Source organism: Rissa tridactyla, chromosome 4 (genome assembly GCF_028500815.1).
Source record: "Rissa tridactyla isolate bRisTri1 chromosome 4, bRisTri1.patW.cur.20221130, whole genome shotgun sequence".
Classification (NCBI taxonomy): domain Eukaryota; kingdom Metazoa; phylum Chordata; class Aves; order Charadriiformes; family Laridae; genus Rissa; species Rissa tridactyla.
Window position 1 is genome coordinate 69,399,770 of NC_071469.1, and position 13,980 is coordinate 69,413,749.

The following is a 13,980-nucleotide window of genomic DNA, read 5'->3' on the forward strand; positions in this document are numbered from 1 at the left end:
CGTGCGCCACCACGCCCGGCGGCTATAGGAGTCGTCTGCGGCCTCCACATCCCTCACACCACCTGGAGGCTGGGCCCCTCCTTCTACATCATCACTTTCCTTTCTGTCCCTCGCTCCTCCCCTGGAGAAACCCCGCTGCGAGGTGGGGCCGCTGCTCCTCGGCCCTGGCTGGGACCCCTCGCTGTGCCACCGCTGACCAGGCGTTCACAGATCCCCACAAAAGGAAAACTGGGTTCGGCTCTCTCGCCCAGGCTGTGCTACAGGGACTGTTCACAGGCGCCATCCCGCTACTGACCAGCACGGGAGTTTTGACCTGCTCCGTCTCCGACCTGGGCCGGTTCACCCCTCCTTAGGCGACCTGGTGGCCCTCGGCTACCCCAAGACCACCATATCGATGCTGGCCTCAGCACGGACGCCCGCTCAGCGCAGCTTGCTGCAGCCCAGAACCCCCAGGCTCAAGCCATCCACCAGTTTCAGCCTCCCTGGCGCTTGGATTACAGGCACAAGCCACTGTGCCCGGCTGTTTTTTTCAGGCTTTCTGCAGATTCCTCCACATCCACCTTGTGCGAGCTCTGCCTGCCCATGCAGTGGCAGTGGGGAACTGGAAGACCTTCCTTGGGCTGCCTGTAAAAATGTTTAAAAATGGGTGGATGGAGAAACAGGAAAGACAAATGTCTGAGCAGAAGGTGGTTTTAAGCAGCTGAGAAAGCCCAGACTTCTCATTTTGAGCCAAAACAGACATATCATGATGCTCTGTTTTCATTTTAAGCCCAGTGAGGCACATCAGGGAGCTCTATCTCCAGGATAGCTCAGTACGCTTCACTTACTGAACAGCAGACAAGAGATGTCCGGCTCCCCGCTTTGAAATACTCCTTGTAAGAAGGGCTTCTTGATTCACCAGTGTTTTCCTAAGGGTGTAAAGCTCAGAGCTGAGGACACAAATGAGCGGTGACAGTAAATACCCGATGGAGCAGACTAATGAGGCACTCCTGAGAGCCGGAGCCCCAGCTCACGCTGCCGAAGCCGGCAGTGTGTGAGGGATGCTCAAGTGACTCGTGGGTGCGCAGGGTCTCTGAGCCAGAAACACAATGGGAAATTCCACTGCCCGTGATTTCCCATTCCAGCCATTACATCTCTTGGGATCCCAAAGGTCTGGCTGGGTCCTGCCCTGTGGCCTTTCACCACTGCAAGAAATCACAACACCAAAACATGAGCACAACCGTAGCGAGTGAGGCTGGGGCAGCATCTTCAGGTCGAACACCTGCGGGAGACACTTTTCCCTTTCCCCAGTATTACATGACCCTTTTGTGATTGCTCCCCGGCCCAGACTGTTGATGTGGGGGGAAAGATGCCAAAAGAGACTGGGTCCCGCTCTCTTGCCCGGGCTGTGCTACAGGGACTGTTCACAGGCGCCATCCCGCTACTGACCAGCACGGGAGCTTTGACCTGCTCCGTCTCCGACCTGGGCCGGTTCACCCCTCCTTAAGCGACCTGGTAGCCCCAGGCTCCCGAGGGACCACCATATCGATGCCGGCCTTAGCGCGGACACCCGCTCGGCACAGCTCGCTGCAGCCCAGAACCCCCAGGCTCAAGCCGTCCGCCAGCCTCAGCCTCCCCGGCGCTTGGATTACAGGCACAAGCCACTGTGCCCGGCTGGACGCAGCTCCCGCTGCCTCCGCTCTCCAGCGCTCAGGGACCAGCTCCTGCCTCCAGCCTTGCCGTGGCAGCCGGGAGCTCAGGCAGCAGGATGCATTAACACTTCAAGCAACACAGTGGGAACACAGAGGGGAAGGAGCATCAAATACAGGAAGGAAAATTTAGCTCCTCAAGTGAGGATTCAACACAATACCTTGCTTTAGAAAGGCCAGGTTAAGCTGTTGTAGGCCAAAAAATTAAATTCATAGTCCAGCTCTAGGATGTACCCAGGAAGAGCTCAGAAGAGAGTCTGAGAAAACCTACTTGCCTCAGTGAATACTTGCAGATGTAATGAACCATTTCAATTCTCAGAGAAGGATATAAAAGTAACAAAAATGCAATGCAAGGAATAAAATACAGGAGCTTTACCCATTAGCTGCTGCAATAGACGGCTGTCTAGAAATACTTTTCACAGAGTACTTGAGATCTTCACTGTGTGTTTTGCGTCTCTCGGAGGTCTGTCCAAGAGATCTCCCCCAGACTTCCCCTGAGAGTGACTCTGCAGCTGGCTGGGGCTGGAGATACTGCAGGACCCTCACCTCTCTCTGGCTCCTCGGAGACCTGAGGCTGTGAGGAAAGCTTGAAGCCAAGGTGCTCAGAGCCCAGAGGCGGCCTTTGGTCTAACCCAGAGGCGTAGGCTGCACTGCCCCTTTCCTAGCAGAGCGAGCCAAAGCTGAACCCAAACCATGCACTGCCATTGCCAAAATGGCCTTTTTATTTCTTTTTTACCCTCTCCAGATACATGTTATTTCTTCAGACACACTGAGCACTATCCTGGGGGATCTCTGGTGGCTGCAAACATGCACAGCAGGAGCAGGGGTGCTCAGACAGTCATGTCTATCCACGAAACCCATGCAGACCACCTCCAAGGGCAGCAACCATCCCTGACTCCATGCCAGCCAGGAGGAGAGCGGAACCAGCTGCCGAGATCGCAAACACTGCTGAAGAGCAGCAGCAGCCCAGCCAGAGCATCTTGCTGCTGCCTCCACCTCCACGGACCCCCTCCAGACTCCCCCCATCAATGATGCTGTACATGGAGCCAGCCTGCAGCTGCCTTAGCCCCAACCAAAGGGCTAAAGACACCAAAGGACAGTCTCTTTTCATTGCATTTCTTAAGTGCAGAGGTCAAGGCACGGGTGTACCTCCTGTCCAAGCACAGACCTGCCTCAGCTCCAGGCATGGACATACCTCCTCCTCAAGGCACACTTGCACTGCCTGCCCAAGGCCAGACCCACCGGCAGCCACTCAGGAGGTATCTCAGCATTTCTTCCAGGCTGCCTGACCCAAGTTAGTGGAGCAAAGTCGAGGGCTAAAGTACACACACGGCAATCCCACCTCAGAAAAGACAAACAAGATCTTCCCCAGCGCCGCACAAGCCTTAAGGGTGTCAGGGCTGCATGGGAGAGAGAGACATCTTGCTCTGGGCTCCTATTATCTACTTAAGGAAGAGCTGTCAGTGACAGCTGGAGTTTTGGTTAAAGGCATTAGGATAATGACTTTGGGGTCATGGGCATGAGGAGATGTAGGCCTGACATCCACAAATGGGGGAGAAAGGCAAGCCATCTACTGAGAAATAACAGCGCAGAGCTGGGCATCCCAATCCCGTCCCCTCCTCCTACCAGTAACATGGTGACTGTTTCTTCCTGCCACAAATATGCAAATTTTTCATCACATGAAAATAACGTAGCAGGAGTGAATCAAGAGTGTGAAACAACCTGTCTTGTTTGAGAAAATCTGATGGGAATGAGCTTAGCAGACAGAGGAGAGACATGGCGCAGCCAGGACACAGATAAGAGTCCTGAGAGCAGTGCCAGCCCGCTAGCAGGGAAGTGTGCCCTGGTGTGGCTCCTGACCACCAAAGCAACGCCTGAAATAAGAAAATGAGGCCACACAGAGCTGGGGAAACCTTAGCTCTGAGCTCAGGGGGAGCATCCGACAGCTGGTTGCTGCATCTTGCCCAGCAGGACCAGCTGCTCGAGGCTCCTGCTGAGCTTGGCTTTGTGCAAAGCGTTACGGGTAAGCTGGGCTCCAGCCGCCCAAAGAACCAGCTTTGGGGTCTCACTGAGCTCCAAACCTCCACCCATTGCAATGCTTGGACGCTGTCTGGAACCAGAGGCCCTTTGAATGACAACTAAAACACATCTTACAGGAAAAAAGCCCTTGGGAACTGCCTGCAAAATCCCTTCTGCATTAAGAGCGTGGATGCAGAATACAGCAGATTTCTGCTGGCCCGCAGCGCTGACTGCAAAGCATCCCCACCCTGAGCTTCTCAGGCATCCCCGTGTCACTGCCATGCTTTGCAAGACACCACGATGTCTCAGAACACCTGGGCATCAGCAATGGCCTGGCTTGGGGTCCAAAAACCTCGGGGTACAGGTCTCCATGGGGTAAGCCACCACATCCAGCTGAGTCCTGGAGGCCACTGGTGTATCTCCTGCTTTGTTGCTGCTGGGAAATATCGGCTGTGAAAACGGAAAAAATCAGAGAGGGAAGGAAAAGCCTCACAAATTATTTTTGCTCTTGTTAAGGCTTCATGGTTCTTCAGGCTGACACTGTCATGGTGGTGATTCAGGATTTTGGCATATGGAAATTTGGTCCAGCAGCATCCCCCACCTACGTTTCCTCTATCTGGTCCTGAAAATAACCTGTGAAAGGAGAAGCCAGCTTGTTTGCCAATAGCAACTGCAAAGGGATTTCGATGTAGTCTGAGATACAAAACAAACCCAAACAGCCTGGAGGGCAAGCTGTTTTTCCTGCTGGGAGGCCACTTTGGAAGAACCCTTCTCCACTCCCACAGGAGGCTGGAGGAGTTCCAGGGGGACCAGGACAGGGCTTTCTCCTGAGGAGAAATGTGGAATTTCCAGCGATTCTTCAGTGTCCTCATTACACCATTTCAGCACACACAGAGGCTACCAGAAATCTGCTGCAGTCAGAATACTCTACAACACCCCCTTCCCATGTCCACTCCTTCCCTACCGCTGTTAACCTCATGGGAAGAGCCCAAGGATCTGTTTAATGCCACGCTGCCGGTGTTTAAAGCACACACCGCTGGAGACTGCAGGTTTAGTTTCCTGGCCAAGCCCAGCTGCGGTTGCACAGACACAGGCATCGCAGAATCACAGGAAATAGGGCTGAGACGCCCATGGGGGACCATCTCCGCCACTCCCCGCCTCCAGGCAGGAGTGACCACAGCTCATGGAAAGTGCTTTGCTAACCTGGCTCACCCCACCAAAGGACGCTTGGCCCATTGTATCAGATATCTCACTGATAAGAAACCTACCAGTGGAATGCAATTGTAATATCAAGGATATAATTTGTTTTCACAAGAGAAGAATTTATCTAACATAGATACTAAACCCAAAGCATTATTATATTCCCCTTTCCTTCCTTGGAAAGCCACAAAGGATCACTGCAACAGAGTTTTTTCCCATCTCCCTCTGCTTTGGCAGGAGAAAAGTAAGCAAGATGAGCTACAGCATATTAAAACAGGTTTGGCCTGATAATCCAAACTGATTGGGAAGGTAGTTATAGTCAAAGAGATAAAAACAAAAGGGGGTATCAATCCATTTCCTTGAGGTTTGCTTATTACGATGTCATGGCTATCACGTAAAGTTGAAGGTGTATCATTTTTGATCACCACTTCATTGTGACAGCGCGTGAATTGCTGGTGGAGAACAAACCATGCAAACACAGCCTCACAAAACCGTGAAAATCAATAGATGCAAACTTTGGTACCTGCACCACCCCTGAGTTCCTTACGGAGAAAGAAAAGATAAGGAACGGGCTGCCCTGCAGCCAGGCCAGGGTGAGTTATCAAAAGGTCTTACAGATACTTGCTATCTTTCTCCCCAGGCTGTAACCCCTAATCACTTTATAACCATAATTGCTTTTTACTCCCTGGGCTGTAAATCCATACTGGCACGCATCAGGCTCTCCATCCAGTGACACATTCTCAGTCAGTGCTCACTTTTAAAATATTTAACTTCTGCAGGCTACCCAGTAACCCGCTGGGTGTTGCCAAGGACCTGAGAAGGTTTTTAATTCTTAAGCAGGTATGTGAAACTGAACCTGTTGTAGGAGGTCATGTTTTTCAGGTAATCTAGAACACGTTCAGGTATTGTAAATGTTTTTCTTGGGTATTTGACCTTGAAAATCAACCAGCAACATAAGAACCTAGGCTATATTGAGTATATATAGTGCCTAACCTGTACTTCTTTCCCTAGGGGTGGTTACAGGGTGAAGATTTGTTGCAACTCTCTGCAGGCTGAGTGCTGAGATTGAGTCTGTTTTGCTCAGACCATCACACTTCATCTTCGATGACACATCTCCATCCCACAGTTACTTAAGTCGCTATCTTAAAAATAAGAACCCGCCTTTCAAAAACATCTCACATTGGGACAAATTCACATTTTAAAGGCTCGTAAGACAGGCTGTGCTATCTCCTGGCTCTCCAAGGTAAGGTGCAGTAACTCTGCAGGGACACGGCAGTGGGGTTCCTCAGACAATGAAGCCTTTATTTGCTTTACTGAGTTATGCCATTTATATTCTGCTTCCTGTTTACCGCCCTTTCTGTTCGTTTACGGAAACTAATATGACTGTACATAAAAATGTTTCAAAAGTAGGTGGTGCTCTCTCACCAGCTTCTCACCCATTCTCTGCGGGATTGGTAAACGTGAGCTACAAGGACTGACGTGCACAGAGTTTATTAGTCACTAATTTGAGATCTTAACTATTGAAAGTGCTGAGTTCTCAAATGTCTTTTTGCTATATATCATCCTAAAGAGCAGTAATGATTACTTTAAAAACACATGCCAAACCATGTAAAATCTTGTTCTGGTGCACAGACCATATGGACAGAAAGCTTTCCTGAAGGGCAGGGAGGATCCTCACAAATAAAGCCCGAGCAGGTGAAAAAGCATTTGCCTGAGTGGATCCTGTTTCTCTTCTACAGCACGTGGCCATGTCCCCAGACCTCAATTAAGTTTTGGATTTCCTGTGTGAAGTAGTGCAGCATATTGCTTTTCTTTGTCAGGTTTTTTAAATTTGGATGATGGCAAGATCAACTTCGGATGCTTTCAGCAGGTCACACAGTGGCAGCTGAGGAATACAGCACCAGCTCAGGGCTGGTCCAGGCTGAAAAGCGCTGATCAGCAGCAGAGGGAGAGCTCAGGGAGCTGTCGGGATGCCCAGCCTGTCCCTGTTCCAGTTGCTAAAGGACAGGACACACAGCTGCTAAAGGCTGAGGGTGTTGGTTGATGAGAAGCTCAACACGAGCTGGCAACGTGCACTGGCAGCCCAGAAAGCCCCCCGCACCCTGGGCTGCATCCCCAGCAGCGTGGGCAGCAGGGCCAGGGGGGGATTCTGCCCCTCTGGGGAGACCCCCCTGCAGTGCTGCATCCAGCGCTGGGCCACCAACAGCAGAAGGACACGGAGCTGTTGGAGCGGGGCCAGAGGAGGCCCCGGAGATGCTGGGAGGGCTGGAGCCCCTCTGCTGTGAGGACAGGCTGAGAGAGCTGGGGGGGTTCAGCCTGGAGAAGAGGAGGCTCCGGGGAGACCTTCCAGCCCCTTCCAGTCCCTAAAGGGGCTCCAGGAAAGCTGGGGAGGGGCTTTTTACACATGTATGTAGTGATAGGACAAGGGGTAATGGCTTCAAACTGGAAGAGGGCAGATTTAGATGAGATCTGAGGAACAAATTGTTTGCTGTGAGGGTGGTGAGCCCCTGGCCCAGGTTGCCCAGAGAAGCTGTGGCTGCCCCATCCCTGGAGGGGTTCAAGGCCAGGCTGGACGGGGCTTGGAGCAACCTGGTCTGGTGGGAGGTGTCCCTGCCCAGGGCAGGGGGTGGCACTAGATGATCTTTAAGGTGCCTTCCAACCCAAACCATTCTATGATTCTATGATGCGTGGGGAAAAGCCAGGTGAGCAGAAGCTGCCAATCACAGCCTGGAGCAGCATGGCTCATCTCAGCCACAGGCCCACCCAGGGCAGGCAGGACACGCACCAGGAAAGGAGTGGGCCGATGCTGGCAAAGGGATAATACAAAGTGGAGCACCTTCTTGTTTGCCGATATCAAGCAGGGGCAGGCAGGAACCCTGCGGGGAGAGGAGCAGCTCAGGAAGCGGCACTGCCGCTGAGTCAGCGGAAGGCCCCATTGCGTGGAGATCGGCTCCTCAACGGCTCCAGTGCAAGAGCAGCTGCCACCACCCCAAAAGCAACTCCCCGCCTTGGCATGCACGCAAGTATTTCCCAGGTCCTATCACTTCCAGCTTACCAGGAGGGAAAGGAGAGAAGGAGCTCAGGAAAAACAGAAGAGCCCAGCTATTTGCCAGGTGAAATGGGCAAAGCCGAAGCTGGCCAAGCCCCATCTGCAGGCAGTCTCCAAGGATGAGGGACAACACAGTCACCAACAAACCTAAAAACCCCGTGATTCAAGAGGAGAGACCCAAGGAACAGTATGTCTGGGTCCAAAACAGAGGGAGAATGTGACAGAAAAGGCACTTCCCCACTCTGCAGTGACTCATTTCAGTTTGTGCCTGGTGGTACCCACCAGTGGGTGACACAGTGCTACAGCAGAGCCATCCCCTCTGGCAGCCCAGACAGCCCAGCATCCCAGATACTGTTTGGTGTTGCACTGTCTGTGCCGCTGCCGGGCGCCACGTGGAATCATAGAACCACGGTAACGTTTGGATTGGAAGGAAACTTAAAGATCACACAGTGACACCCCCTGCCCTGGGCAGGGACACCTCCCACCAGCCCAGGTTGCTCCAAGCCCCGTCCAGCCTGGCCTTGAACCCCTCCAGGGATGGGGCAGCCACAGCTTCTCTGGGCAACCTGGGCCAGGGGCTCACCGCCCTCACAGCCAAGAATTTCTTCCTCAGATCTCGTCTAAATCTCCCCTCTTCCAGTTTAGTACTATTCCCCCTCGTCCCATGGCTCCCCTCCCTGATCCAGAGTCCCTCCCCAGCTTTCCTGGAGCCCCTTTAGGGACTGGAAGGGGCTGGAAGGTCTCCCCGGAGCCTTCTCTTCTCCAGGCTGAACCCCCCCAGCTCTCTCAGCCTGTCCTCACGGCAGAGGGGCTCCAGCCCTCCCAGCATCTCCGGGGCCTCCTCTGGCCCCGCTCCAACAGCTCCGTGTCCTTCTGCTGTTGGTGCCCCAGCGCTGGATGCAGAACTGCAGGGGGGTCTCCCCAGAGGGGCAGAACCCCCCCCCTCGCCCTGCTGGCGGTGATGCTTAATGCTTGAGATACTTCACGCTAGAGATCCACCCGTCCCCAGCGGCGGATGCCAGGAGAAAGCCCCTAACTCTCAACTATTTAAGAGAAACCTCGTGCACCGGCTCCTGCTCCCCAACACAGACACCGGTGCCAAGACGAAACCCACCACCGCCCACCTCCTGCCGGTTAATTTTAGCCCTGCTCGTCAAAAAAAACCCAAAAACAAACTCCCCCCAAAAAAACTGGACTTTTGATAAATTTCCCGCGCTCCTGAGAGGGAACTAGCCGCGACATCACCGGGGCGGCGCCTGCCCCTTTAAGGCGCGCCCCTCGCGCCCTCCCGCGTCTTTCCGCTGACGTCCGATGGCGCGGCGCCTCTCCCCACCCTTGCCCCGCCCACGCGCCCCCCCCGCCCCCGTCGGCGCACGCGCTCCTTGACAGGCGGGAGGGGCGGGGCGGGGCTCGGGGGGGGCCGCGCAGGCGCACTACTGCGCCTGCGCGGCCCCCGAGCCCCGCCCCGCCCCTCCCGCGGGAAGCGGGCGGGCGCGCACACCACACCCCACACACTTCCCCCCCGGCGCCGCTCATGCGCAGGAGGCGGGCGGCGCCGCCGAGCGGGGCGGGGCGGTTGCGCGCATGCGCGCTGGCGGCGGAGGGGGAAGTGAGGCGGGCTCGCGCGGGCGCCTTTTCCGGCGGTGCTTGGCTGAGGGAGCGGCGCGGAGCGGAGCCGGCCCCCTCCGACCCTCCGCGGGCGGCCCTTGAGGTAAATCCCGGCCCTGAGGTAAATCCCGCCGTGCTCCTTTTCCCTTGCAGCCGCCCCCGTCTCACGCGCTCTCTCTCCGTCCCTTTACAGGCAGGACGCGGGAGCCGCCGCCCCTCCTGAGCCGGCATCCATGAGCTGAGGCGCCGGGGCGGGAGCCAAGGCAGGAGCCGGGCGGAGCCGCCGCCTCAAGGCCCGGCGGAGCGCGGCGCGGCCCCTCTTCCCGCCCCGCCAGGCCTCACCTCACCACCTCCCCCCCCCTCCCCCGCCACCACACACTCCGCTTCTTCCGCAGCCGCCCCATGCGCGGCCGGCGCTGAGCCCCGCCTGCCCTTGCCCTGACACCCGGCCCCGCTCCGGCCTTCCCCCCCCCCTTCCCCCTTTCCCCCGCCCCGCGTGGGCCGCTCGCCCTCCGCTCCCCCTCACCCCACCCCGGAGGCGCCGGGCCCCTTGGATGCCGCCGAGATGGGCAAGGTGCTGTCCAAGATCTTCGGCAACAAGGAGATGCGGATCCTGATGCTGGGTCTGGACGCGGCTGGTAAAACCACCATCCTGTACAAACTGAAGCTGGGCCAGTCCGTCACCACCATCCCCACCGTGGGCTTCAACGTGGAGACGGTTACTTACAAAAACGTCAAGTTCAACGTGTGGGATGTCGGGGGCCAGGACAAGATCCGTCCCCTCTGGAGGCACTACTACACGGGCACGCAAGGGTTGATCTTTGTGGTGGACTGCGCCGATCGCGACCGCATCGACGAGGCCCGCCAGGAGCTCCACCGCATCATCAACGACAGGGAGATGCGGGACGCCATCATCCTCATCTTCGCCAACAAGCAGGACCTGCCTGATGCCATGAAACCCCATGAAATCCAGGAGAAACTGGGCCTGACCCGAATTAGGGATAGGAATTGGTACGTGCAGCCCTCCTGTGCTACTACAGGGGATGGACTCTATGAAGGGCTGACATGGTTAACATCCAATTATAAATCCTAATGAGAGAATAACTATTTAGTCTACAAAGAATTAAAGAAAAAAAAAAATAACCCACATGGCTTTCCGGAAGAATGATTCTCTACTGAAAAGTAAAACAAAAGCATCCATAGGATTATGATCACCTTTCTCCAGTTACCACCCTTTCCTTCTGCACACTTGACTGGATTCCTGTTTTAACTCTTCTTGCTTGGCGTTAGGATGCTCTAATCTCCGAATGTGACACGAACACAAGCACTAGATGCTATGGCAGACTTCCAGCAAACAGGGGAAAGACACATTGTAGACTTGCTAAGTAACTTCTTTTTTTTTTTTTTCTTCTCTTGATAGCCCTTAAGATGGTTTGATTATTTTGGGGGATGGTTGGGGGAGGGTTACCATTTTCAGTGTATGCTTTCTGGTTCTACTTTTTTGATTATATATATATATTTTTTTTCTTCTATCACTTGCTGTAGATTGCTACTTTTTTGCATTCATGCAGAATATGTTGATAGGTCTACTTCATCTAGTAAACTGAAAATTATTGCTTAAAATCAAACTGCAGTCTGTCTTTTTATATTAAGGACTTTTTTTAAAGTTCTGTTAATCTGTAACTAAATAGTGACTCTCAGTCTGTCTTCATATCTCAGACTAATAGTGAAACGAATTCTTGCCTACAGTGGCAGATAGTGAGAATACCATTGTAACATGTTCAAAGTGCATATCAGGCATAATGTTAACTAGGTAATGTAAGAACTGCTTTGAAATGTCAGCTGTGAAGTTCTGAACCATACATCATGCATGAGAAGGGATGCAAATGAGTTCCCCATACTACATAGCAACCATATAGCAAATAAAGACATGAATGATGTAATAGTTCCAGGGTAGATGCTGTTCAGTTTTTGTCTTGCATTGCAAACTTAAATGATGTTTAGCTGCAGTTTTTACTACTCATGTCAGTCTCCGATTCAATGCAAGATAGGTTCCTTCCAGAAAATGCAGCAATAACGTGTAAGCATTGCAACAAGTCTTATTTTCAATCACAGAGGTTTCTCAAAAATCTAGCACCGACTTGCCTGTCTTGCAATCGAGACAAATTGCTTTCATCTCAAGGCAGTTGCAGACATCTAAATCTTAAAAGGATTTCTGATTCTTTCCAACATGCGTGTAGTGGAGAAAGAAAAAAATTTATTTTTTTCCATTTTGTAGACTTCTGAAGTGGCAAGTTCCGTGCTAACCTGTAGTTGAGCTCGGTAATTCTGACATCTGAATAATAGCCATTTTGAGGAAATCACTCATTGCTTTAGTTTTCCAAGACTGACTGAACTCAAGCAAGTAGTTGCAGTCCTCGCCATCCGTCTCGGTAGCTGGTTGTTGCTGTAGTCCTGTAGGAAGGGAACTATGTTGGATGTCTGAAGCCCATTGAGTAACTACTAATGAGAGCGGGGAGGAGAGAGAGAGAATACGACTATGAATGTAAACTTCCATAATTAGTTCTTAAAGGGCAAGCAGCTCATTTGCCATATCACAGCTTGCAGATGTGACTGGCAAAATAAAAAACCCCACCCAGAACAAGTATTAGTATAAAAACTCAATCAAGTATTAATGCTGGGTGCAAAAAAACGTTAAAGCAGCTGGTTCTTATTCAGCCTTAAGGATTAACTTCAGATTTCCTCAAGGAGTTAAACTCAATTGGGGAATTCTAGGAATGTATGCTACAAAACCAGAAGAAAATGGGTAAATGGTTTTTTTTTCTTTTTTCTTTTTTTTTTTTTTTTTTAAGGATATGACTTTTACATAAAATTGGGGGCATTACACTACATTTCTGCAGTGTTGACTCTGCATGCTAAGTACATTGTATATGGAGCTCTTACCAAAGATGTATGGGAAGATAAAAATACCGAATTCACTTCTGAAATTGAATGCTTTGGACAACTTAAAAGTTCCTTTAGAATATGGTTCCAAAAGACTTGATCTCGCTGTGGGTTGCAAATGGGACTGAATGGGATCTTGATGCCAGAAGATAGAGCATTGATTGACTGTACGCCTTCCTAAGTTAAAGAGAGTCTGCAAAATGTAGGATAACTCTTAAATCTCAGCTCTAAAGAAGAGGAGGTGAGTTTTCTTTTCCACTCAAGGCTTTTTGCCATTGGAATATCACTGCTCTATTTTCTAGCTTTTTTTTTTTTTCCTCTGTTGATGTAACTTAACAAATAGTGTGGTGGTATAAAGACTAAAAATACAAGAATATGGTTACTGTTTTCTTCTGGAGCATAAATAAAATAGCCAAGCACAAAGTAAATGCCTAAACTGGAAAACTTGAAGCTCTATTAATGGTTCTTGAACTTTCTTAAATCTATTCTCAGTCAACATGAAAACTTCAATAACTTCATTTTTCGTCTAAGTTGATTTACTGTGTTTTCTCTTCAAGTGCTGGGGCAGACTTCTTTGCTAGACTTTGCATTAAGTTGAATTCACAATTTTGTATTTCCTTAGTAACTTTGTTATTCTGTTTTTGTAGGTGAAAGGAAACTGATTATGCTTCTGAATTTTTTTTAATGTCTTTTGGGGGCGGGGGAGGGGGGGGGGGAGAAAAAGTTACCGAAACATGTGGCAGAGACTTCAAAAATAAATGGCCATTGCTACTGAACAAAATACAAAGGTTTCACTTTCAACATGTCCTTTATAGGTTGTAGCTGAACCTCACCACGAACTAGTGGCTATCAGGCAGTAAACATAGCCTGTAGGACAAAGTGGCAATCTGTAAGAAATCCTATGATTTAAAAACTAATCTGGAGTTTAAGTGCATCAATTTGTGTTCATGTGAATTTATGGAGTAAGTTTTGAATGGCGTTAATCGTGTCTGATAAGTGAATGAGTTTGTAGACTGTGATCTCCCTGACTAAAGTAAACAGGAATTTTGTGTTCTCAATATGGCTGTAGTGTTGGTAAAGAACTAATAAGCAGAAAATAAAGCAATTATACAGCGGAGCTCTCCTGGTATGTTACTTATATTTAATTATGAGAGAAACAGAAAGGGGCAATATGGTGCTGGAGTAGAGCGTTCTGCCGACTTAAAGAGGTCTCTGTTCTGCATTTCACAGTTTTGAAAGCCTGTCTGTAATTCCTTTGAGACTTAGATTAGCGACTATTTTTATAAGTGGAAAGGATGATACGTCTTTAATACTCCCGCTTGCAGTTAACAATCTTTAGCGAACTTTAGTGTCAAATTTATACTGCCTTGGTGCCGGTTCCCTGTAACTTGGGAAGGTGACCAGGTCTGTGAGAGGCCACAGAGGGACCGTCGCTGGGCCGGGTGGTGCCGTGTTTCATGGAAGAGATGACTT

The 13,980-nt window shown here is 51.1% G+C and overlaps 1 protein-coding gene across 1 annotated transcript; it reads left to right on the forward strand.

Annotated features, from left to right (window-relative positions):
* The first annotated feature begins 9,509 nt into the window (after positions 1-9,509).
* ARF6 (ADP ribosylation factor 6) lies at positions 9,510-13,624 on the forward strand. Its single transcript, XM_054200672.1, has 2 exons — positions 9,510-9,667; positions 9,758-13,624. Exon 2 carries the CDS (start codon positions 10,130-10,132, stop codon positions 10,655-10,657), a length of 528 nt encoding a protein of 175 aa, XP_054056647.1. The 5' UTR covers positions 9,510-9,667; positions 9,758-10,129; the 3' UTR covers positions 10,658-13,624.
* Positions 13,625-13,980: the final 356 nt, after the last annotated feature.

Bases quoted from the DNA above. Each gene is read 5' to 3' on its own strand.
- ARF6 (XM_054200672.1), top strand. From the start codon at position 10,130: ATGGGCAAGGTGCTGTCCAAGATCTTCGGCAACAAGGAGATGCGGATC.